This window comes from Tachyglossus aculeatus, chromosome 16 (assembly GCF_015852505.1).
Source record: "Tachyglossus aculeatus isolate mTacAcu1 chromosome 16, mTacAcu1.pri, whole genome shotgun sequence".
Taxonomy (NCBI): domain Eukaryota; kingdom Metazoa; phylum Chordata; class Mammalia; order Monotremata; family Tachyglossidae; genus Tachyglossus; species Tachyglossus aculeatus.
Window position 1 is genome coordinate 8,036,159 of NC_052081.1, and position 24,746 is coordinate 8,060,904.

General features: G+C 41.8%; 1 protein-coding gene across 2 annotated transcripts in view; it reads left to right on the top strand.

Annotated features, from left to right (window-relative positions):
- RABGAP1L (RAB GTPase activating protein 1 like) overlaps window positions 1-24,746 on the top strand; it is a 430,548-nt gene that overhangs the window by 37,181 nt on the left and 368,621 nt on the right. For both annotated transcript variants that reach the window (XM_038757620.1, XM_038757621.1), the window contains exons 2-5: window positions 15,025-15,205; window positions 16,977-17,169; window positions 20,151-20,361; window positions 23,351-23,525. In XM_038757620.1, coding sequence (XP_038613548.1) covers window positions 15,068-15,205; window positions 16,977-17,169; window positions 20,151-20,361; window positions 23,351-23,525 — 717 coding nt within the window. In that variant the 5' untranslated portion in view covers window positions 15,025-15,067. The remainder of the gene's footprint in view (window positions 1-15,024; window positions 15,206-16,976; window positions 17,170-20,150; window positions 20,362-23,350; window positions 23,526-24,746) is intronic.

Here is a 24,746-nt window from a genome sequence, read left to right on the forward strand (position 1 = left end):
TATCTGACAGTTTATTCTCTTCACCTTCAAAGCCTTACTGAAGGCATATCTTCTCCAAGAAGCGTTCCCTGACTAACCCATCATTTCCTTTTCTCTCGCTCCCTTCTGCATCACCCTGATTTCCTCCCTTTATTCACCATCCCCTCAACCCCACGGAACTTAATGTACACATCCATAATTTCTTTATATTAATGTCTGTCTCCCCATCTAGACTGTAAGCTCATTCTGGCGAGGGGATGTGTCTGTTGTATTGAACTCTCCCAAGTGCTTAGTACAGTGCTCTGCACACAGTAAGCGCGATAGATTGTCTCTAGTTCTGTTAAAGTCAGTCCCATATCTTGCTTTTGGAATAAGGCGAGCCAAGGAGAGAGTGAAGCTGCCCAACACATGTAGCAGCTGCCAGTAATGAGTGAGAGTTATTTTTAATTGACACTGCGCCTGGGCTATCTTTGCAGCTTTGCATGTTGTCCAGAAAGTGGGAGTTCAGTGTAATTAGGAGTGGGTTATTTACCTGTCAGTCAGTGTATTGAGCACTTACTGTGTGCAGATCATTGTACCAAGTGCTTGGGAAAGTAAAGTGCAGCAGAGGTGATAGACACATTCCCCTCCAACAACTAAAAAGCGCTCAATAAATACTAATGATTGATTAATTGGCTCTATTCTGTTAATAATGCTATTTTTTGGCAAGGCGCTTTTATTATAAATTCCCCTTTCCAACTCAAAAATGATTTGGAGAATTTGCTCAGGGAACTGAAATTTTTTTGCTTTAAGAGATCTGCATTTTGATTTATAAAAATCATGCTCTTTTCAATAGTTATCATATCTTTGACTGCTTTGCACCAGTCTCAAAAATCCTCCCGTGTGTTTGGAATTTTTGGCACCCGTGTTACATTGCTGCAAAGTGTGCTTTCATAAGATTACAAAATGTGATTTCTGTGCAGTGGAAAGACTCTCCTTTCCCTGTTGCATCTTTTGTTTCATGCTAAATTGTCTTCATTTGTTTTTAATCCCATGACTCTGGTAAGACAGCTGTCAGATTTTATTTTGATTTTATTGCCTGTGAAATGCCTACATTTTATCAGAAATCCGCAACCATTTTATGTGAAATAGCAAGTAGGTGTCAAAGATGAAACTTGCCTCAGAGGTGACTGTGATTATTTGTAGTTTAAATCTTATGCTGAAAGGACAGGTAGAGAAGCATCATTTCTTTTGAGCCTTTGTCAACAGATCCTGATTTTAAAATCTTTACTCAAAAACACTTTTATTTATGCTTATTCATTCATTCATTCAATCGTATTTATTGAGTGCTTACTGTGTGCAGAGCACTGTACTAAGTGCTTGGGAAGTACAAGTGGGCAACATATAGAGACGGTCCCTACCCAACAGTGGGCTCACAGTCTAGAAGGGGGAGACAGACAACAAAACAAAACATATTAACAAAATAAAATAAATGGAATAAATATGTACAAATAAAATAGAGTAATAAATACATACAAACATCTATACATATATACAGGTGCTGTGGGGAGGGGAAGGAGGTAAGGTGGGGGGGATGGGGAGGGGAAGAAGGGGGAGAGGAAGGAGGGGGCTCAGTCTGGGAAGGCCTCCTGGAGGAGGTGAGCTCTGAGTAGGGCTTTGAAGGGAGGAAGAGAGCTAGCTTGGCGGATGTGCGGAGGGAGGGCATGCCAGGCCAGGGGGATGATGTGGGCCGGGGGTATATGATAACATTCGGGCATGCATGCACACACACAAAATAGTGTCTCTTGCTCACAAAAGTAGACTCACCTGTGAGGGCAGAGTTCAGTTTAATCAGTATCCCACTGGAAATACGAAATATTAATTTTGTTCATGTATTTTCATTTTTATCTAGTGAATAATATAATGGAATACATTTTCTAATACTTAAATTTATGGAGAGGTAGAATAGTTTGATTAAAAATCATTGCAGAGTAGAGATCATTGAATGATGGAGGGAAGTGTTCCCTCTTTTAAGTAAAATTGATGTAGTCATTGGGAGAAGTAGATAAACTAGGAAAAGTACTAACAGCCCAAAGAAAGTGGTAAAGCTGACAAAGGGTAATTTTTCACACATCTCTAGACTGTAAGTTTGCTGTGGTCAGGGAATGTATCTGTTCATTATTATATTGTACCCTCCCAATTGCTTAGTACAGTGCTTTGCACACAGTAATCGCTCAGTAAATACGATTGATTGAATGAACGAATGAATGAACAAACCCTGGTTTAGGGAATAGATAGGGCAGTGTTCTCAAATTTAAAGTTCATCGTCATCAGTGGTATTTATTGAGCACTTACTATGTGAAGAGCAATGTACTAAGTGCTTGAACGTTAAAGTTGAAGGTTAATATGTGGAAAGACCTTTTGGAGTTGTAAAATACAAAATTTGCTTTATGCAGGGTCAAGACTAATATAAGTTTGCAGTTTGTGCTCAATAATTATGGCTGCTTCTGGGCATTATACTTCTGTGTCTTTGTATTGTCAGCTTCCCTCTTGGGGAAAGATAATTCTCATTTCCTTTCTTTCTCTTGATATGACTTTTGAATTTATTTTTATTTGGGGTTTTCTATTTCAAAATTTTACCAAAGATGAAGTAAACCGCATTAGGGGAAAACCACATTATTGCCCTTTTTTTTTTTCTGAGCTTCCACCTACAGGGTATAAGAAGAGCCACCATGAAGGAACTGTTAGTTACATGCCCTAACAGTTGAAAAGCCTTTTCTTGCCATGGGGTTGAGCTCGAAGACAAAACGGTGATGATCTAACTATACTGCCATGGAAACATGGATGGAGGCGCAGGAATTCCTGGGAAAAAGGAAATTCAGTGGCGTTTCAAGAAAAATGAATTGACAGTGAGAACTGATAAATTATGGAAAAATCTCAAGGGAAGTGGTGGAAATTTCCTTGCCCAGGCAGTTCCTTTGGAGAAAGCAGAAATTGTAGGTAACCATCTGCCACTGGCCTCAGGGGATGGCCTGGATGATTAGTTGGGTTGGCTTCCTCACTGAATTGAGGTCATTTTGCCTCAAGAGAACAGGGATAGAAATAAAGATTGGGAATACGACAAAGCGAGTGTATTTTTCTGCTTAGCTCACCAAACTTGGTTTCATTGGACATATCTGAGGCCCTTTCTCACAGTAGAGGTGGGGGCTGCTCATAAGTTTAGTATATTCTTGGTTATTATCGAGAGGTGATGGAAAAATAAATGAAGTGGTTAGATCAGTATAGATATATATCAGGTTCCTGGCTACTCCCAACCTGCATGTCCTTTTAGACTGTGAGCTTGTTGTGGGCAGGGAATATGGCTACTAAGCGCTTAGTACAGTGCTTTGCACCCGGTGCTCAAGCAGTGTGATTCAATGAATGAACTGTTGTACTCTATTAATAATTACTCTCTCAAGTGCTTAGTCCAGTGCTGTGCACACAGTAAGCACTCAATATATACGATTGAAGTCTAGGGTAGTTCCAACCTAGAGCTGCCCTGCAAAATTGCCTAATAATAGCAATTGTATTAAGTGTAAGATTAATAAGCTCAATCAATGATCCCAAGTCCATTTTAGACCAAGCTCAGTGTGGGCAAGCAACATGTATACCTGCTCTGTTGTATTGTACTCTTCCAAAAGCTTAGTACAGTGCTCTGCTCATGTCAGTGCTCAATATCATTGATTTTAGTAAGTGCTTACTGTGTGCCCAGCACTGTACTAAGCTCTGGGTTAGGTATAATACAAGCAGAGTAGACACTGGCAGCAGGGCTCAGGGTGTAAGCGGGAGAAAGTGAGCAGATATCCGTAATTTACAGATGAGGCAACTGAGGTACAGAGAAGTTAAGTGTCTTGCCCAAGGTCAACAGCAGGCAAATGACAGAACCGACAGCAGAACCCAAGAATCCTGACTCCACGTGACCACACTGGAGGGGCCCTCAGAGACCAGATTAGTCCCAGGATTTCCCTAAAGGGTCTAGATCTACTCGGGAAGTGGGGAGGTTTAGGATTTCCACTTCCTCCGTATTTCACATCAACACCCAGTATGCAATTCCTGGACTGGAACCAGAATCTTGGCTAGCAAGAGTGCGTGGGTAGTAGCCGGTGGGGTGGTCTTTGACTCAGTGGGTACAGAGTGGGTACATGCTAGGAACTGTCAGGCTCAAAACATCCTGGCCACTGTCATTCATTCATTCATTCAATCGTATTTATTGAGCGCTTACTGTGTGCAGAGCACTGTACTAAGCGCTTGGGAATTACAAGTTGGCAACATATAGAGACGGTCCCTACCCAACAGTGGGCTCACAGTCTAGAAGGGGGAGACAGAGAACAAAACAAAACATATTAATAAAATAAAATAAATAAATAGAATAGGTACAAGTAAAATAAATAAAAGAGGAATAAATATGTACAAACATATATGCATGTGCTGTGGGGAAGGGAAGGAGGTAAGGCGGGGCAGGGCAGCAGCTGCCATTCGGATGTGCTTTTTACGTCAGAAGGACCTGGGTTCTAATTCCAGCTCCACCACTTGTCTGTTCTGTAACCTCGGGCAAATCACTTAACTGCTCTGTGCCTCAGTTACCTCATCTGTAAAATGGGGATTAAGACTGAGAGAGCCCCGTGTGGGACAGGGACTGTGTCCAGCCTCATTAATTTGCATCTACCCCAGTGCCTGACGCATAAGAAGCACGTAACAGATACTAGTAAAAAAAGGCACCAGAATGTTGGGCCCCCTTGCTTTTTTTAGTTTAAATTACTGTGAAGAAATTGTTTTATAGAACAGTTTAGACAGTGTCTTCAGTAGAAAAACATTGAAGACAAATAGACTAAGTTGTGGTCTTCGGCAACTGAGACCTAATGGTCTCTGAAAATAAAGGAGTTTTGGATTACGGTTGCCCTAAGGGAGCAACAAATTATATGATATTAGTTTACAGGCCAATAGTTGCAGCAATTTCTACTTTAAATTATTTTCTTGTCCCTGTGATCTAGTGACTCAGCATCCAGTTCAGAAATTCAACTCAGCAAGAGTTTTCTCTGTATGGCTACTTATGTCAACACGTTGGAATCCATTACATAATCTTGTACGAAGCTTTAGTTGCGAAACCCTGTGTGAATATTATAGTTACAGTATTTTCGAAGAGGATTCATTCATTCAGTCATATTTATTGAGCGCTTACTGTGTGCAGAGCACTGTACTAAGCGCTTGGGAAGTACAAGTCGGCAACATATAGAGACGGTCCCTACCCAACAGCGGGCTCACAGTCGAGAAGGGGGAGAGCGATGAAATATGCTATATTATACAGAGAAGTTAGGTGGGAGGAGCATGGGCCTGGGACCTGGGTTCTATTCCTGACGCTGCCTCTTGCCTACTCTGTGACCTTGGGCAAGTCACTTCTTTGTGCCTCAGTTTCCTCATCTGTGAAATAAGGATTAAGTGCCTGGTTTCCCTTCCCTTTAGACTAAGCATCCCATGTGGGACAGGGATGGCATCTGACCTGATCATCTTGCATTTACCTCAGCGCTAAGTAGAGAGCTTGGCAAATGTTAAGTGCTTAACAAATCCCTCTATTATTACTGTTACTACTGTGATTATTAAGTTAAATTACGGACAAGTAGGTAAGTGTATTGTCTGAGTCTGAATGATGCATCAGGTGCAGCTGATCCCTTAAACCATGGGTTGGCAAGTGTGATGCGCTTGGCCTACTTTGCTTGCTAGTGTCAGCCCTGGCATTCATCTGCCACCACCTGCCCCATATCTGAAAAGAGTCACGACCTGATTAGGAGGTCACATTTCCAGGCAAAAGAGAAAGGATGGTGCTTACCGATGGAATTGGGTAATTAGCAGAGGAAACCATTCCGAATGTGGTTTGTTTTAAAGTCGGGGGCCGAAAGGTTTTGTCTCTTTTATACTAGATCCTCAGCCGTCTTTTGTTCAAGCTCTGCTTTGTCCAGGTGCTGGATTAGTTGGGAAAATACACTTTGGGGTGTCACGTGATAATTCAAGTAATGGTAGAGCATATTTTATTATGTTGTCACTGAAAGTATCTCACATTCTGTCGTGGGGGGTGGTAAAATTTCAGTTTGGGTGACTCCACAGAGAAAGTGTAATTACCACAAACCATCTCGTAGGTTCTGTCTGCGGGTGCTTCCTCGTTGTTTTCACGTTCATTCATTTCTATTGTAATTCGGGCATTCTTACAAAGCCCCTTGGTAAGGAAGACCTCAGCCATAGAACTTAACAGTTCTGGCACTGCTTCGTGTGCTTGTCAAGACTCCTAACTTCCAGATGATGATGTTGATAATAATTACGGTATTTAAGTGCTTACTCTGTGTTAGGCACTGTTCTAAGCATGTATGGAGGGGTCTCGACTCCCAGTCCTGTTCTACTAAGCCATGCTGCTTTTCAAACGCAGTAACTCTAAAATCACAAAAACATATACAAATAATGGCGGGAACTTAAACTGGAGCGAAACCATTTTTCACTCTGTTGAAACTGGGGCGGCATGAATATTGAGCTTAGTTACCTTGACAGTGTTCTGATTAAGTTGGATGGATGCCCTTTTTTCCCTTGATACAAAGCCTACACCTGCTGGGCACAGAGCTAACTTGTAAACCTGTGCCAATTTTATGCAACTCTGAATGATACACTAACAATCTTTGATTTCTCAGTCAACAGATGAGTATTCAGTCCACATAATTTTAGCCCACTTTGGTTTTGAATAGAATTGCCTTTAGTTAAAGTAGAAGAGATAGAAAAAAAATGACAGCAATTGTCAGTCCTCACTAAAGGTGTATAGTTTTCAGCTTTCATTGTGTCCTCTAGACTGAAAGTTTGTCCTCCAGACTGTGTTTGCTGTGGGAAGGGACATGTCTATCAACCCCGTTATACTCTCCCAAGCGCTTAGTACAGTGATCTGCATGCAGTAAGTGCTCAATGAATACGATTGATTTTCATGCTTTACATTTTATAATTTTTTTTCCAAGTTGATGTACTAAGCTACAGGAAAAAATAGCTGAGGAAAAAGGATTTGAGGGTGTGTATTGCTAGCTGAAATACTATAGTAAATGTTATTTCACTTTAAGAGGAATTTATGTCATGGTTCTACGTACAGGATCATTTGAAGGCCCTTGTAGTGATGACAGGGCTATGTTAAAACCTCGTTGAGAGATTGGTAAGGTCACAGAAGCACAGTCTCCTAGATTGTCAGGTAGATAGCTGAGTTGATTGCGGTTTAATTGGCTTTTAAGGGCCAAGCAGGACATGATTAACAAATGCCATCTTTATTATTATGGTCAGGCAGGCAATTGTAATAAGTACTTTTTGCACTAATGGGTAGCTTCTGCTCACGGAAAGTAATCCCTTCCTGATTTTCCTCCTGTCAAGTTGGCCTGTTGCTGTTTCACCGTGTCCTTAGAAGATTTGCCTTGCTTTTCCTGGTTTTGTAAACCTGACTTCATTTCACCATACAGCAGGTGGATGGCTCTCTTGCTGTCCATCATGGCTCCCTGGACCCCCAGTGAAACAGTGTTTCTGGATGCTGGTGAATTGACCGTGTTCTTGCCTTGCTATTCAAAGTTGAGTATAATGATAATTATGGTGTTTGGTAAGCACTTACTGTGTGCCAGGCACTGTACTGCAGCGCTGCGGTGGATACAAGCATATTGGGTTGGATACAGTCCCTGTTCCATGTAGAGCTCACAGTCTCAATCCCCATTTTACAGATGAGGTAACTGAGGCACAGAGAAGTGAAGTGATTTGCCCGAGGTCACACAGCACACAAGGGACAGAGAAGGATTAGAACCCATGACCTTCTGACTCTCAGGCCTGTGCTCTATCCACTACGTGATGCTGCTTCTCACTGTGACTCTCAGGTGACGCTGAAAGTTCTCCAGAAAAAAGCAGGTTATGCCTTCTGTAATAGGTTCTGGATTCACAGCCACGTAGAAGACTAGATAGCACTGACACTTCTCCTTTTCCTTCTCCTCCTCTTTCTCTTCCTCCTCCTTTTCTTCCTTCTCCCCCTTTTCCTCCTCTGCTTTCTCTTCCTCCTTCAGCAACTTTGGGGTCACTTAGTTTGGGGTGTGACACTGATTGTCCTGTCATCTCCAAACTTGGTCAGGGTCCCCAGGGAGAGGTTTGATTTGGGGTTGAGCGATCTGCGAGGAAGAACTTGCCCTTTCTCCCTCGCCAAACCGGGATTTTGGGGCTAGACAAAGGGCATTCAAGAGTGGTAAGAGAGGTGTGGAGCCTTCAAGTCTTGTGTTTGGAAAAAGGCTGAGGTCATAAATTCCCAAAGTCAGACCTCAGGTTCCTGGTCTGTTCTACTAATCTAGATCAGATTGCAGGCAAAGCTTCGCCTAACAGAGAGTCCAAAGCAAGCAGAAACAGAGAGATTTTGGAGTTTTTGCGACTTCTTACGAGGGCTCAGCTCCTCCACAGAGCCCTGGGCATGAAGGCAACTCCTAGAAAGCCCCAGCGGTAGCTAGGAAATGTAACCATTCAGCTCCTTTGCTTCTTGGGACACCTAGTTTTCCCTCTTTGTTCCGTAGCCATTCCCTAGCCAACTTTCAGACAGACCTCTGACTGTAGGGTTTTAAGCCACCCAGCTGTCACTCGAAGGCTGACTGTGTTGCTGTTGAAAACCTTCAGCTGTCTAAAAGGGTTTCTGGGTGTGGTTGGTATATAACCTTATTATTCTTCAGGCTTAGTATCAGTTCATAGTGTTGTACGGCCTCTATAAATATCCCGTAATCACCTGCGTGTTGTGCATATAAGGTGTGAGCACATTCGTAAGCGTTAAAGTTATTGGATCTTGACTCGGGCACTTTGAAAGAAGCTTGTAGTCCGTTTAGCTAGAAGAGTGTCCTGGTAGATGATTCTGTTAGCCATATAGTGTGAGAGCTCACCTCCTCCAGGAGGCCTTCCCAGACTGAGCCCCCTTTTCCTCTCCTCCTCCCCACCCCCCTGCCCTACCTCCTCCCCCTCCCCACAGCACATCATCATCATCATCAATAGTATTAAGCGCTTACTGTGTGCAGAGCATTGTACTAAGCGCTTGGGAAGTACAAATTTGCAACATATAGAGACAGTCCCTACCCAACAGTGGGCTCACATGTCTATGTCTGTACAGATTTATTACTCTATTTTACTTGTACCTATTTACTATTCTATTTATTTTGTTGGTGATGTGCACATAGCTTTAATTCTATTTGTTCTGACGATTTTGACACCTGTCTACGTGTTTTGTTTTGTTGTCCGTCTCCCCCTTTTAGACTGTGAGCCCGTTGTTGGGTAGGGACCGTCTCTATAAGTTGCTGACCTGTACTTCCCAAGCGCTTAGTACAGTGCTCTGCACGCAGTAAGCGCTCAATAAATGATTGAATGAATAAATGAATGTGTATGTGGTCTGTTATTTTAGGCTCCTATTGAATGTCCCTCATTCACTCTCTGCATCAACAGAGTTTATGTGCACAACTCTGTGTGCAGGGCATTGTATTAAGTGCTTGGGCAATAAAATGAAGAAGAGACCTGTTCCCTGCCCCTCAAAAGATTACTTTGTACCAGGGACAGGGAGTATTTTTGTTAAGCGCTACTGTTTGCTAGGCGTAGTACTAAGCACTGGAGTAGATATAAGACAGTCAGGACCCACATAGGACTCTCAGTTTAAGTAGGATTCTATTCTGTTTATTTTATTTTGTTAGTATGTTTGGTTTTGTTCTCTGTCTCCCCCTTTTAGACTGTGAGCCCACAGTTGGGTAGGGACTATCTGTATATGTTGCCAACTTGTACTTCCCAAGCGCTTAGTACAGTGCTCTGCACACAGTAAGCGCTCAATAAATATGATTGATGATGATGATGATGATGAAGTAGGAGGGAAAACAGGTACTGAATCCCCATTTTGAAGATGAGAGAGCTGAGGCACAGAGAAGTTATGTGACTTGTCCAACGTCACACAGCAGGTACATGGTGGAGCAGGGATTAGAATCCAGGCCCACGGACTCCTGGGCCCGAGCTCTTTCCACTAGGCCATGCTGCTTCTCTAGCAGGAAGAGGCAGATATAAACATTTTGGCAAATTAGAATAATGAAAATATATATGTATAAAGTTGAATAAGCATGTATGCATATATATATGTCTATATATATATACAAATAAAAGTTCTGAACATGGATATAAATAAATCCAAAGCATTATAGATGGCCGATGACTTGGGGAGCTGGAAATTAATCAGGGAAAAGTTGCTGGAGTAGATGAAATTTTAGGCAGGCCTTGAATCAGTCAGTAGTAGCTGAATGCTTACTGTATACAGAACAGTCTACTCAGCGCTTGTGGGAGTACAGTAGAGAATATAATAATAATAATAATGGCATTTATTAAGCGCTTACTATGTGCAGAGCACTGTTCTAAGCGCTGAATATACTAGGGGAGATATTGCATCAGAAGAACCGGCAGGATTTAGCAGTGAAAGTGTCATGGCCCCTTCATTTTTAAATTCAATCAATGGTTTTGAGAGACTATTGTGTACTCAGCATTTGGGAGAGTACAAGAGAAGCTAAAGCTACAGTCCCTGCCCCATAGGAGGCTTACAATCTAATGTGGGAGACAGGTAGACATAAATTATTCATAGGTAGAGGGAGGAGGTGGAAGTCCAAGAGAGTGATAGATCATAGCATGAGTATGTCAGGATGGAAAAGTTGGATAAATAATTGCACAAGGCTGTAAAATAAGCGTGAGGTTGGTTTTCAAGTTTTCACATACAGATGTGGTTGGTTTGATAGGACCCTGGAGCATTGAGGATTCATCAGGGAAGCCTTCTTGGAAGAGGAACTCCTAAAATTTCCCAATCTCAATGACTTTACTGAGTCATGTGTTGATTTTTTTTTCCCTGATTTGACTGCCTGTACTTGCAAGTTAGATGACTTCATATAACTCCTGTGACTTCCTTTTCACTTACAACCCACAAAGTTCACTGACTTTTTCGTTTGTACAAAATTATAAATACTTTTGATGTGGAACAGCTATTCTGTCTTCCCCATTTCCTGTCCATATATAGGCCATATGAATTTCAGAACACCACCAGAGGGAAGTGCAGTAAAAAATTAAATGCGAAGAAGCGGTGAAAAGAGAACTCATGTCTCTTCCAGCTGTTTCTCAAAAAACCATCGTTGGAGTTCATACCCTAATGGATGGAGCATGGGCCTAGGAATCAGAAGGACTTGGTTTCTAATTCAGCTCCTCCACTTAGTGTGACCTTGGCAAGTCACTTTACTTCTCTGCACCTCAATTCCCTCATTTCACTCATCGGCAAAATGGGGATTCAGGACTAGTTCTGCTTCCTGCTTACCCTATGAGCCCTATGTGGGACCTGATTGACCTGGATCCTACTTCAGCACTTAGAACGGTGCTTGGTGTATAGTAAGCGTTCAAAAAATACCACAGTTATTATCCTTTCACTTCAGCCCTCTTAATGGTCTCAATAGATCTGTGAGTGGGCCCGCTTTGCAGGCTGGCAGTCATAACTCTAGCTTTGCTCGGACATTTCCATTGCCAGCATGTCCTCAGGGCAGAAGTGGACTGGTCTTCTGGAAAATCTTGGTGGGCCGGGCCCAGGTGGGCTGGTGTGAGCCCCATTAGTGGCAACAGGCTTGGCGTGGCTTCTTGATTGCTCAGAGCAAGCAAGGGTCCGCTCTGACTGGTTCTGCATAGCCAAGAGGCCACTCAGAGCTGATTTTGATGCGGCGGACAGAAGCTGAGAAGCTTCTCAAGCTCCTCAAACCATCCGACTCTTGCCCTTATCAGTAGTCATTCATTCATTCATTCAATCGTATTTATTGAGCGCTTACTGTGTGCAGAGCACTGTACTAAGCGCTTGGGAAGTACAAGTTGGCAACACAGAGAGATGGTCCCTACCCAACAGTGGGCTCACAGTCTAGAAGGGGGAGACAGAGAACAAAACAAAACATATTAACAAAATAAAATAAGTAGAATAAAAATGTACAAGTAAAATAAATAAATAAATAGAGTAATAAATACGTACAAACATATATACAGGTGCTGTGGGGAAGGGAAGGAGGTAAGGCCGGGGGGATGGAGAGGGGGAGGAGGGAGAGAGGAAGGAGGGGGCTCAGTCTGGGAAGGCCTCCTGACTGACTTGCGAACTTTTTTACTGACATAATTTTATGTAACAAAAGACGGTTCCAAACTTTAAAACTGAATATTTAATTTCCACATATTCAGCAGTGATTTCCTTATTCATGTTTAACCTACTGAGCAGTTCTGTTCGTGAACACACATTGCTACGGTCACCGTTACCAATCACTACTGGTTTCATTTTTCCAGGACCATTTCTGACAGCCAGCAGGCCCCACGTTTTATTTCCTCTATCCCTCTCTATCAGTTTCAGAGCCGAGAAGACAGGATCCATTTCTGCAGTTCCATGAGGAGGGGGCTAGTATTGGTTGTGCGGATCTTGAAAGGCAGCGAAATCTAGGCTGGTTGTAGTCCCACTGGGAATTTCCGAACCGTTATGATCCTGGATCAAGGCATCCTGTCCCCAAGTCTGTGGGAGCAGAAGAGCCTAACCGGCCAGGCAGTGAACGTGGGTGTTGGGGTTGGGTCTGTATGCTGAGTTGGCTCTGAAGCTGGACCCCATCGTGAGCTTTTCTTCTGGGGTGAGGCTAGAGGCTCAGCTGCTGTTGCGTTGAAATGCCCCTTCGCTCAAGCCACAGGTTTGAGTGAGGCTTGGCCAGTGAGCTGGGGGGCAACCATTCATTTTCTCAATTCCGGCTCAGGCTCTGAAAAACCACAGGGAGCCTGGTTGCCAACTGCCGTTCTGAATCACTCGCTCAGGTTTCTCTTTCCCAGAGAAATATATTTGGAAAGCAAAGGAATCTATTTTTTCCTTTGCTAGTTTGAAACTGTTGCTTTCTTTTAGTGGGAAGAGAACCACTGGTATTGGATTCAGGGACCTTGTTAAGTGGGTTCACTTTTCCCACTTGGTGATAATGCTTCTGTAGTCCTTCCAAACTCTTTCTCTTAGCTGTACACTCAGAGACAATTCAAACTTCGCTTCGCACGTTTATTTTTAGGCTGTTTTATTTTTAGAGCCACTCAGAAGCTGAAGAGATGCAAATATACCAGTGTAAACTAAAAACAAGAATCAGGCTGACCTCATTTGGCTAAAGAAGGCAACTAATTGTATCCTAGGATCTTATACATTTGAATTTGTGTGGTTATTGTGGAGGGGAATATTTGGCTGCCAGTTTAAACCTTTCTGAACATGTTTGAGCTGCTCCTAGAAAATTAGATTTGAAATAATTTAAACTTGTCATTCTAGTGAAATGTTACTTCACCATTACCACTGAGCATTCCAAATATTGGCTCATTTTTTACTGAGGAGCAATTCAAAGGGAGGAATTCAAAGGATTAGAGTAGAGCTGAGAAACAAGCGTTAATCTGAGTTTTTTATATTTAGTTACAGAAACATTCTGTCAACAAACTGACTTTTCTTGAAACCGACCTATTGTCTGTCACTTCCAAGGTTTTCAACAATGCTAAAAGCCTAAATTGTGCTTGGATTAGAATGCTATTTGAAATCACAGATGGTGAAGTTAGCACTTACAAAGCCCTGTCAGATCTTTAAGCTGTCAAATCATTAGCATATGATTTTCTAAGATGAACTGAAGTGTGATTTCAATCCCAGTGCAGGGATGATAATATTCTGTCAGTTGAGTTCTTGGCTTTGAAGCCATGACTTTGGAATGTCGAGTTTGTCAGCTGCTGTCCTAGGTGAGAGGCTCTTGGAAGGGAATTTAACTATCTCTAAAAAAGAATCAGAAGTCAAAACATTTTGAGTGTTTTGGAACCATTTTTATTCTTTCATTATGGATTGTGATTATTTTCTCTCTACATCTTTAACAGAGTGACAGAACAGTATATGCTTTATTTAAATTTCAGTTCAATGGATGTCTACCCAAAGATGGCTACATTTGGAGACTACGGTTCATTTATTATATTCTGAAGTATCTTTCCACATGGTTAAGATGCTGCTGAATTTGAGTCCCATGGGTGATGGAATAGAGCAAAAATATTGAACATTTCATGGGAACAAGTATAAAATATTGCTTAAATGTAGTCTGCAACATGACTGCAGTAGGATATCTCAGACACTTTGGCATCTGAAAGTGATAGTGTCTGGAGCTGACACAAGGCCTTCGGTGTTTGTACTGAGTTATTTGAATACCAGTTAACAGCAAGTAGAAATCTTTGTCAACCCCAAAAGATGATTTTGCAGCACAACCGTGGTGCTTGAAGAGATCTATCTGAAATATCCAGCAGAAATCCAGTTAATAAAATTCCTTCCATAAATATGTATTTTTTAACCTTTTTCTCACTGTACTTTTGTAAATTGTACTGTAATTTTGGGTAAAGAAGGTGAGCGGCTATATTTTTGGAGAAACTTCAAGATACTGTAATAAATTGCCTTTCATCCTGTTAAATTTAGGTTTGGATGAGTCTATTTATTTATTTATTTCTATTTATTTATTTATTTATTTATTCATTCATCCACTCATTTATTTATTTATTTATTTATTTATTTATTTTACTTGTACATATCTATTCTATTTATTTTATTTTGTTAATATGTTTGGTTTTGTTCTCTGTCTCCCCCTTCTAGACTGTGAGCCCACTGTTGGGTAGGGACTGTCTCTATATGTTGCCAACTTGTACTTCCCAAGTGCTTAGTACAGTGCTCTGCACACAGTAAGCGCTCAGTAAATACAATTGATTGATTTTAGAAATTTGAGGCTACTTTTTTATTTGTTCCCTCCCCCGCCCCCCAAAAGGGTCTGGGTGCATCCAGCTATACTTTGAGGGACAGTATTAAGCAGTTGATGGAATGTATAGTAATCTTGTTGGAAACTGATGTGGGCCATTTTGGCTTTGTTCTACAAAGATTGTACAATTGTTGATTTTTAGAAACACGATTCATGTTTTAGAGCTGACTAGGTAATTTCCCTGCAGTTTTTACTAGGTGGATGTAGCAAGAGAAGTTGTCAGGCCCGAAATGGAGGTCAGAACTTCATTACAGAAGGTTGGTGTGTCATCGGATTCTGTGGCGATCCTCAACAATGAAGAATTCGTTTTGGTTCCTCAGCAGGCAGATGACACGTCTGTGAAAGATGATGAAAAGCCTCAACTGAAGGTACCTTTCCCTTTTCTAAACATAAATGGGTAGATTTTGGGTACTATGATTTTTGTTGATCGCCTGGACATCTGGAAATAGTTGCTTTTTTGTTTTCCTGTGGTATTTAAAATAATGAAAATGAAAAAGGAACCCAGCCCAGGTGCCCAGATGTCTAAATAAGGGCAGCCTGAAAACAAACACATGTAAAAATGAGAATGAAAAGTAAGTTCTTGGGCCCTCAGAAGCAAGGCAGTAGTAGTGGTATTACACTAATCAGGGTGCTGACACTGCTCAGTTCACTTACTTGAGAGATCATTTGGGGCTGTTTTGCTTTCAGGTGGGTATTAGCATCTGAAGAATTTAGGAGGATGAGGCAGTACTGGAGGGCATGATCTCTGGAAGGGCAAAAGGTAGTTTCTTGGGAACATGTGATTTGTATCTCAAGTGGAAAAGTTTTCAAAAATCTCTCCAAGATATAAGTTGAAATAGATATGCTTATGAGAAGGTCAGTCAAATGATGGAGTGGAGAACTTCTGATGGAAGGACTGACATTGGACTTGGATCAGTGTTTATTAAACATAATGGGCTTGGATAGGACAAAAGTAGACTTGTTTACCAAAACCCACCATAATAGGAGTTGGAACTCATTGAAGTTTGAAGATTCTAGGTTCCAAAGAAATGATTTTTCACCCACTGAGTGGCAAGCATATGGAATTTGTACTGTAAGATGATGTTGTGGCCAAAAGTATCGGTAGGTTCATGTACAGATTGAGTAAATTCATAGAATAGAGGTTTGTAGTGGGTAATCGGCAAGAAAGTTGGGTTTTAGAGGAAGAGGTACAAGTGCTAAATAGAACATCCAAAGCCAGGAAGATGGATACCAAGGACAGCAGTCATTTCACGATTCTTTTGAACTTTCTTTCATCTTTTCAGAGTGAGAAAGCTCCTCTAGACTGTAAACTCATTGTGGGCAGGGAATGTGTCTGCTTATTGTTATATTGTACTCTCCCAAGCCCTTAATAGGGTGCTCTGCACACAGTAAGTGCTCAATAAATCCGATTAAATGAATGAATGAACACTGCCTGGGTGAAACACTGGTCTGGTTCAGTATTGCATTTTGTCAGTTTTTGCAGTGGAAATTGTACTTCCCAAGCGCTTAGTACAGTGCTCTGCACATAGTAAGCACTCAATAAATACGATTGATGATGATGATGATGATGAAAAAAGGTCTAATTTCCACTTCCATTTCCATTTGCGCTTGGGAAGTACAAATTGGCAACATATAGAGACAGTCCCTACCCAACAGTGGGCTCACAGTCTAAAAGGGGGAGACAGAGAACAAAACCAAACATACTAACAAAATAAAATAAATAGAATAGATATGTACAAATAAATTAAATAAATAAATAAATAAATAAATAGAGTAAAAAAAAATGTACAAACATATATACATATATACAGGTGCTGTGGGGAAGGGAGGGAGGTAAGATGGGGGGATGGAGAGGGGGACGAGGGGGAGAGGAAGGAAGGGGCTCAGAGCATAGTGTTACACAACTATACACAGACTTTGGTACTTTTTTTTTTGAACCACGTAACATTTTTGTATTTCTGATAGAACTGTATTTCTTGTAATGTGATTGTTGCTAAAATAGAAATACCCTAAACAATCAGTAATCACTTGAAGATTTTCCTTCATTTTAAATAGTTTCGCTTAACTAGAAGAATATAATGCAAAAGCAGATTGTTTTGAAATGCCCTGTGACTTTTATTTTATTTTTTTTTACTGCAGATAGTTTCAAATGGCGATGAGCAGCTAGAAAAGGCCATGGAAGAGATTTTGAGGGATTCGGAGAAAGGCCAAAGCAATAGTGCACTCGACCGCAGCAATATCAGTGAGCCATCCAGAGAGTCATCCAGAGAGATCACAACCACCCCGAAAAATAAGCCTTCTCTCCAGTTAATATTGGACCCTTCCAATACAGGTACTCTTTCAACTAGTTAAAGAACATAAAAGAAAAATGAGGAAAGCTGAGGAGGGGGAAATTTTAGTTTGGAGGTTGGAAAGAAATCTGAGTTTAAAATTCTCACCTCACCTGCCCTGACTGGTAGAGCAATCACTCCCAAAAGGACTTGGTGGCATGCGTGAAAAAATGGTGCATGAAGGAAAGGCACCAGGTACTTCCTGAGACAGCAGTCATATTCCTAGTAATAGTATTTAATAAGTTTGGACTGTATGCAAAGCACTGTATTAAGTGCTGGGAAAGAATGCACAGTAAAATCCTTGCAGCTCACAAAGAGCAGCTGCGTGGGTCTAGCACATCACCTGAATGCAGCCGTGCCAATTGTTGAGTGCCTGCTGTTTGCAGGGCAATGTACTAAGTGTTTGGGAGAATACAGTGGAGTTAGAGGATATGGCCTTCACCAGAAGGGAGCTTCCAACCAAAGAAAAGCCGAATGGCCTAGTGGAAAGAGCACAGGCCTGAGAGTCCGAAGGCCTGTGTTCTAACCGCAGTTCTGCCAGACCTTAGGCAAGTCATGTCTTTGTGCTTCACTTTCCTCAACTGTAAAATGGAGATTAAATACCCATTACCCCTCTTATTCTGACTGTGAGCCTCATGTGGAACAGGGACTGCTTCCAGCCCGATTAACTCGTATCTACCCCAGCACTTAGAGCAGTACTGCTACACAGTAAGCACTAAACAAATACAATAATAATAATAAGGGAGAGAGAGACATGGTGAGATTTATAGCTAGGAAAAGAAACCTGGAAAGATGGGTAAGTGGATGAATAAATGCCATGCCTCAGAGGTGCAGGAGGGTGCTAGCAGGCCCAACTGGTCCTTCAAAGTGGGGAACAATCTCTTTTAGTAGGACGCAGCTTGGGCCGGATGCCGGAGTTGAGACCAGTGTAGAAGTGGAACCCAGAATTTGGACCATTGTAGAACTCCCGGGGAATGGGAAAAAACATTGTAGGCTCTTGGAAGGCTTCCCCTCCAGGTTTAGGGTGTTTTCTGTTTCTCTTATGACTTGTGTTCTCATATCATAATACTTTTTTGGGAAATTAGACCTTATTAGGTTTTGTTAATTATGTGGAGGTCTTTGGAAAAGAAGCTGGCATAGTGCTCAAAAAGGAACATGTGTAAAGAAAGGCCATCGGCAACAGTTCATGCGTATTTCTCCATCTGAAGTAGAATTCTGGTACACATGAAATAAATGTTGTTATAAAGACTAGAGGTGTGTTGAATTTCTAAGTCCATTAGGTGATGAAGCACCTGTTTTTTGGGAAGAAAAGATTCTCTCCTTTGAGTTTCTTGAAAGTTTAGTAAAGCGCCTTCCCTTGAACCCCAGTTTCTAAGAACTCAAGGTAGAATCAGTCTTTATAGTTCTTCTAGTGATATCTGCTTATTTTATTACCTTTTAAATTTTGAAAGTCCTTATCCTTATTTTTCTCTCTTTTGCCCTTCCAGTATTTCATTCATTCAAATATTCCCCATTAAAGTTAAACATGATGTGCTTATCATCTAGGTTTCAAAATCTCTCTGGAGAAGCCTATTTTTCCAGTTGCTCAGAAAGACTTGCAGTGTATTTCCACCGCTGATAATATCAGAGATTTCTTCACCTACTTTTCAAACCTCTTCTATCAAAGTTCCTTTAAACTTTAGGCGAATTCGAGGGACCCCCTGCAACCTCCACGTGTTGCGCCCTTGGCTATTTCTAAAGGACCTGTATCCATCCTGTCTTTGTCTGCCACGGCTGTGGCACGTGCGACACCTTGGGTATTTTTATTATTATTACCCCAGCACTTAAGCCTTTCTACAAATACCATTTAAAAAACAAATAGCAGTCCATTTCCTAATTTCTTCCACTAAGGATGTTCCATCTCCTTCCTCTGCCTCACTGTAAAGACATGGTGAAGAATAGTCTCAAAATTCCATGACCGTTGGGAACAAAGAGGCCATCATCTCTTCTTGACCAGCTGACCTAAGGCGGGGGCAGCAGAGCCCATTGGGAAAAGCTCGGGACTGGGAAATTAGACATCCATAATTTTAATCCCAGCTCTGCCACCGGCCTCCTGGGGACAATCCATCAGTGGTATTTATTGAGTGCTTATTGCCCAATTAATCCCTCCCACCCCGCCCCCGGCTCCCTCCCCCTCCTGCATCATCTCTGCACTTGGATCTTTGACCTTTGGACATTTCAGCGTGGCCTAGTGGTTGGAACACAGGCCTGGGAGTAAGAGGACCTGAGTTCAAATTCCGGCTCCACCACCGGTCTGCCTTGTGACCTTGGGCCAGTCACTAATTGTTCTATAGGCTGGGATTAATAGAACCCGAACAGGACCAGGGGACCAAAAAAACCCAAATAAAAAAAAAATTCAAGTTTCCTTCAAATTTCATATCAGCTACAAAGTCAGCAAATGTCTTTGTTTCCGCTCACTGAAGTAGAACAAAGGAAGAAGGACAACCAATTGGGTTACTTTTCATTAACATATTTTTTTCGAGTGAGGGTTTAAAAAGAAACCTTTTACTCCAGTGGAGTTGATTTCACGAGAGTGTTAACCTTAGTTATAAATGTATTGCCGCCAGGAATCCCGTAGGCAACTAAACCTCTTAACTAATTTCCACTTCAGTAAGCTATTATTAAACTTGTAGGACAATTTCAGAATTTCTGGTGCTGGCTGACTGCTCCACACTTAAAAGTATTAATTTAGCTGGAGTGATTTGAGTGTTTACTTTGCGTTTTTTATTTGAACAGAGTAGGAATATTCCTATAAAAGGGCTTTGCCAACGTGAAAAGGATAAATTTCATAATTCTGGATCAGAATCTAGAGCAAATATTAGGAAGAATTGAGATCTGTTGACAGCTTATTTTCTTAAGTTCATCCTTTGTTGTTGTTTTTCAACCCCAGGCAAGAATAAAATTGATGATGATGTATGTGGTTTTTAATTATTATTTTTTAAAGAAATTTCTGCGCCCCGAATGCCTTCTCCCAATGAACCCCCAGAGGAACACAGTGTTTTATTTAACAAACTGACATACTTAGGATGCATGAAGGTTTCTTCACCTCGCAGTGAAACAGAAGCTCTTCGGGCAATGGCCACCATGAAATCTTCAAGTCCAGCGTCTTTCCCCGTGACCCTCTATGTACCAAATGATGCAGAAGGTTCTGTAAGGTGAGGTCTAATGCCCATTTTTTCTCCTTTCTAAGCAGATTGCAAAGTCAAGCCTAGTTTGTTCTTAGTATCATACAAAATGTTTTCTGTGATAACAATAATAATAATAATAATTGGCATTTGTTAAGTGCTTACTATGTGCAAAGCACTGTTCTAAGCGCTGGGGAGGATACAGGGCGATCAGGTTTTCCCACGTGGGGCTCACAGTCTTAATCCCCATTTTACAGATGAGGTCACTGAGGCCCAGAGAAGTTAAGTGACTTGCCCAAGATCACACAGCAGACATGTGGTGGAGTTGGGATTCGAACCCATGACCTCTGACTCCAAAGCCCGGGCTCTTTCCACTGAGCCACGCTGCTTCTCTATCCATTTATATGGGCGCAGGCAAGCACCTGTCACATTTTGGCCTTAACGGTGCTTCCTGTTTGCAGAGCAAATTTGTAAAATGGTGCCTAGAATATCATAAATATTTGTCAGTCAGTCACTTTTATTGAGCACTTACTTTATGCAGAGAAGTGTACTAAGCCTTTGGGAGACAACAATACAATAGATCACTAGGAAGGAAGATCACTGGTAGAAAGAGCACCGGCCTAGGAGTCAGAGCACTTGGGTTGTTGTTAATAACAGTAATAATAATAATAATTAGGGTATTGGTTATGCACTTATTATGTGCCAGGCACCGTACTAAGCGCGGGGCTGGATACAGGCAAATCGGGTCGGATGCAGTCCCTGTCCCACATGGGGCTCATAGTCTCAATTCCCATTTTACAAATGAGGTAGCTAAGGCACACAGAAGTTAGCGACTTTCCAAAGTCACAGAGCAGACAAGTGGCGGAGCCGGCATTAGAACCTTTTGGCTCCCAGGCCCGTACTCTATCCATCATCATCCTCATCAATCGTATTTATTGAGCGCTTACTGTGTGCAGAGCACTGTACTAAGCGCTTGGGAAGTACAAGTTGGTAACATATAGAGACAGTCCCTACCCAGCAGTGGGCTCACAGTCTAAAATCCACAGTGCCATGCTGCTCCTAATCCCAGTTCTCATCCCAGTTCCGCTACTTGTCTGCTGTGTAACCTTGTGGAAGTTATTTAACTTCTCTGTGCTTGAGTTCCCTCATCTCTTTCCCTCTTTAGGACTCCTTGGGTGAAAAAAGGCCTTTTGATCTCCCCTTGAATTCCTGGCTTGAGTAAACAAGCCTGAGTTAATGTTTTCAACTGAGAAAAGTCCTCATTCTCTTCCCCCTTTCCCTGTCCCTTCACCCCCCACCCAAACCCCCCAAACCCTCAGAGTTTATTTTAGAAGAGATAGAAGCCCTGTGCAAGCTAATTTCACTGCTTTGGACCAGGGTCTAAAATTCAAACTTATCTTTTTGATGGATTATCTCTACTTCAAAGAATAATAAAGTTGAATTACCCCAAGTATAAATGAGTACGTTGTCCAACTAAATACTTTAGGGTAGTAATTTGCTTACCATTTGAGAGAAAATTTGTTGTGCCTGGTTGTATTATCCGTTTTTCTTTTTTCCGTTTTACTGAAATTAATGTTTTGTTGACTGTTGTCCTTAAGGTACTGTAAATAAAAAGGAAGTACAGAATATTTTCAAGGAGTCTAACTGTCCCAGTTTCCTCAATGCTCAACAAATGTAGCTTATCACACCGGGAAAATGGGTGTTTTCTCTTGTCACCTGCTTCATATGCTTAAGCTCTCTGCACCATCAGGGTTTGGTTATGGTAAATGTTGCTGTGTACATGTGGATGGAGGTATATGTGTATGGTGAGGTGTCTCTGAGGGAAGGTTGGACAGAGAGGAGACCTGGATGAGAAGATGGGAGTTTGTGAGAGGAAGGTACCTGGTGGCAGAAAGCAGGGAGGTAATTTAAGTGAAAACTTGAGCCCGAGGGATGCATTCCCTACCAAAAAGGCTGCCAATTCCAGAATGCCTTGGTGGCCCTCAGATTGCTCTGGCCCCACGGGATTCTTCCCATTGGGGGTAACCCCTGACTTGGCCCAACTTTTCTGGGCCACAACTGATTAAGCCAATCCTCATTCGGACCCAACCCTCTGGATGTGGAGACATGGGAATCAGGAGAAGGGGAGAGATTTACCTAGCCTTTTACTCGGGTGAGTTGGCTTTTTCATGGTGCTGTGATGCCTGAACTGTACAATACAGGGTCTTAAAAACCAATAAAATAGATATAAGGGAAGTCGAAGTGGAGAAACTGGTAGGAAGTGAGGAAAGGACTTCCTACTGACACTTCAGGAAAATTCAAAGAAGCTTGCTGTTGATGTACAGGCTAATTTTTTTTTACTTGGCAATGTGAGAAAATTATGCACTCAGGGTGAGGTAATTATTTTTTTTTTTGTGCGGGGCATCAGGCTGAATTAGGGCAGTGAATAGAAATGGCAAAATATTAAGAGGTGAAACATAAAAGAGTGGATTGCTCAGAGAGGCTGCGTAGCTTAGTGGAAAGAGCCCGGGCTTGGGAGCCAGAGGTCGTGAGTTCTAATGTCAGCTCCGCTACTTGTCAGCTGGGTGACTTTGGGCAAGTCACTTCACTTCTCTGGGCCTCAGTTACCTCACCTGTAAAATGGGTACTAAGACTGTGAGCCCTATGTGGGACAACCTGCTTACCTTGTGCTTAGAACAGTGCTTGGTACATAGTAAGCCCTTAACAAATGTCATCATTATTATTATTATTTAAGAAACAAAGGGTTTTCATATGTGAATATCGATAATCAAACTTCAAGGTAGTTGTGATGCACCAATCAGTAGATATTTGGGAAGCGACCCGTCAAGAAAAACCTTGAAAAAATGTCTACCTATCGTTAATGACTTTTTAAAGAGCAGTTTGAAATTACTATCATAATTATCCGTATTTAAGGCAACTCTTTCCAATATGCATCCCTCACACTGTTCTAGCAACCTTTATCCCTTAGTTCCATTTGTTTCCAGATGTTAATTACTTTTCACATTTTTTTATCCTTCAGAATAATAGACCAATCTGGCAATATAGAGATTGCCTCCTTTCCAATCTACAAGGTGTTGTTCTGTGCACGTGGACACAATGGGACATCAGAAGGTGATTGCTTTGCATTTACCGAGAGCTCCCGAGGGACAGAAGAATTTCAGATACATGTTTTTTCCTGTGAGATTCAAGAGGCGGTAAGTGTAAAATACACACTTAGCAGTCTTCTGTTTTGGCAGACTTGATGCTGACTTCCAGGGCCATGCTCTACCCACTAGGCCATGCTGCTTCTCGTGCTGCTCAGATCCTGGCCAGAGTCCTCCTAAATTGACTGCTGAAAATGTCATTTGACTGTATTCTTCTTTTATACATTCTTTTATTCTTCTCTGTGAAGGCTCAGATGCTGTAGAAAGCAGTGCAGCTTGTTATGCAGTTATAGTAAAGGTATTTATTGAGTACCTACTGTGTGCAAGGCATTGTTCTAAATGCTTGGGAAAATACAACAGAAGCACAAGACATGAAGATAAATAAAGGTCATCAACTCAGAAATTCAGCTTCCCAGTGAGGTTTTCCATCTGTGTACAAGTTAATACAAACCAAATGTGTTTTGAAGTTGATTTTCTACCCACTGTTGCTGAAGGCTATTACCTGAAACACCTTTCCTTGCAGAGGAGGGAATAGATATCACGTGAGAGATTTATATGTGGAGGACAGGGCCATGAAGAGCAATGGAGTTATATATGTTTTAATTCCCTTTAGGATCAATGTTAGGCACTTTCCTTCTACGGACATATTTGTAATAAAATGAAGCAGTGAAATAGCTAACTAGTGAGATAAACTCTCAGCTGTTCAGATACATGGCGTATGTTGTTTGATTTTTGCCCCAGCTCGGGGTTCTGGTTTGGACAGTGTTGTTGGATGGAGAAAACCTGTCCCTTTAAAAGGGAGTGGGCAGGTTCAATTCCAAATCCAGTAGTCCTCCATTAAAAGATTTTCCAAAGGGTGGAAAGTCATGAGGGGAGGAAGTTAGCTGCAACCCAGTATGCTGGAAAGCCTTAGAAAGGCTTCTGTTCTGAGTCAGAGGTGGATCTGGGAGAGAGGCCAGAAGGCCAGACTTATTTTCTCTTGGACCTACTGATCGGTTTACCAGAGACTTGTATCCTTCCTAGGACTTGATCCCTCGAGAAGGTGGGTTCCCAGACAAAAGGACCGTCCACCTCAGGTTTAATTACTTTACCCGAGATCACCCTCTCAGAGGCAGAAATACACTGCAATTCCCAGATATCAGAGTGAAATCTGAAAGGGAAATGTGGGCTACTCTTGGGTCACTTGTTGCCTGTGGTAGTATGAAACGGAGAGAAGCTGGGAAAATGCAGACAGAAAGTAAGACTGTTGCCTAATGTGTGTTTTTTTTTTCT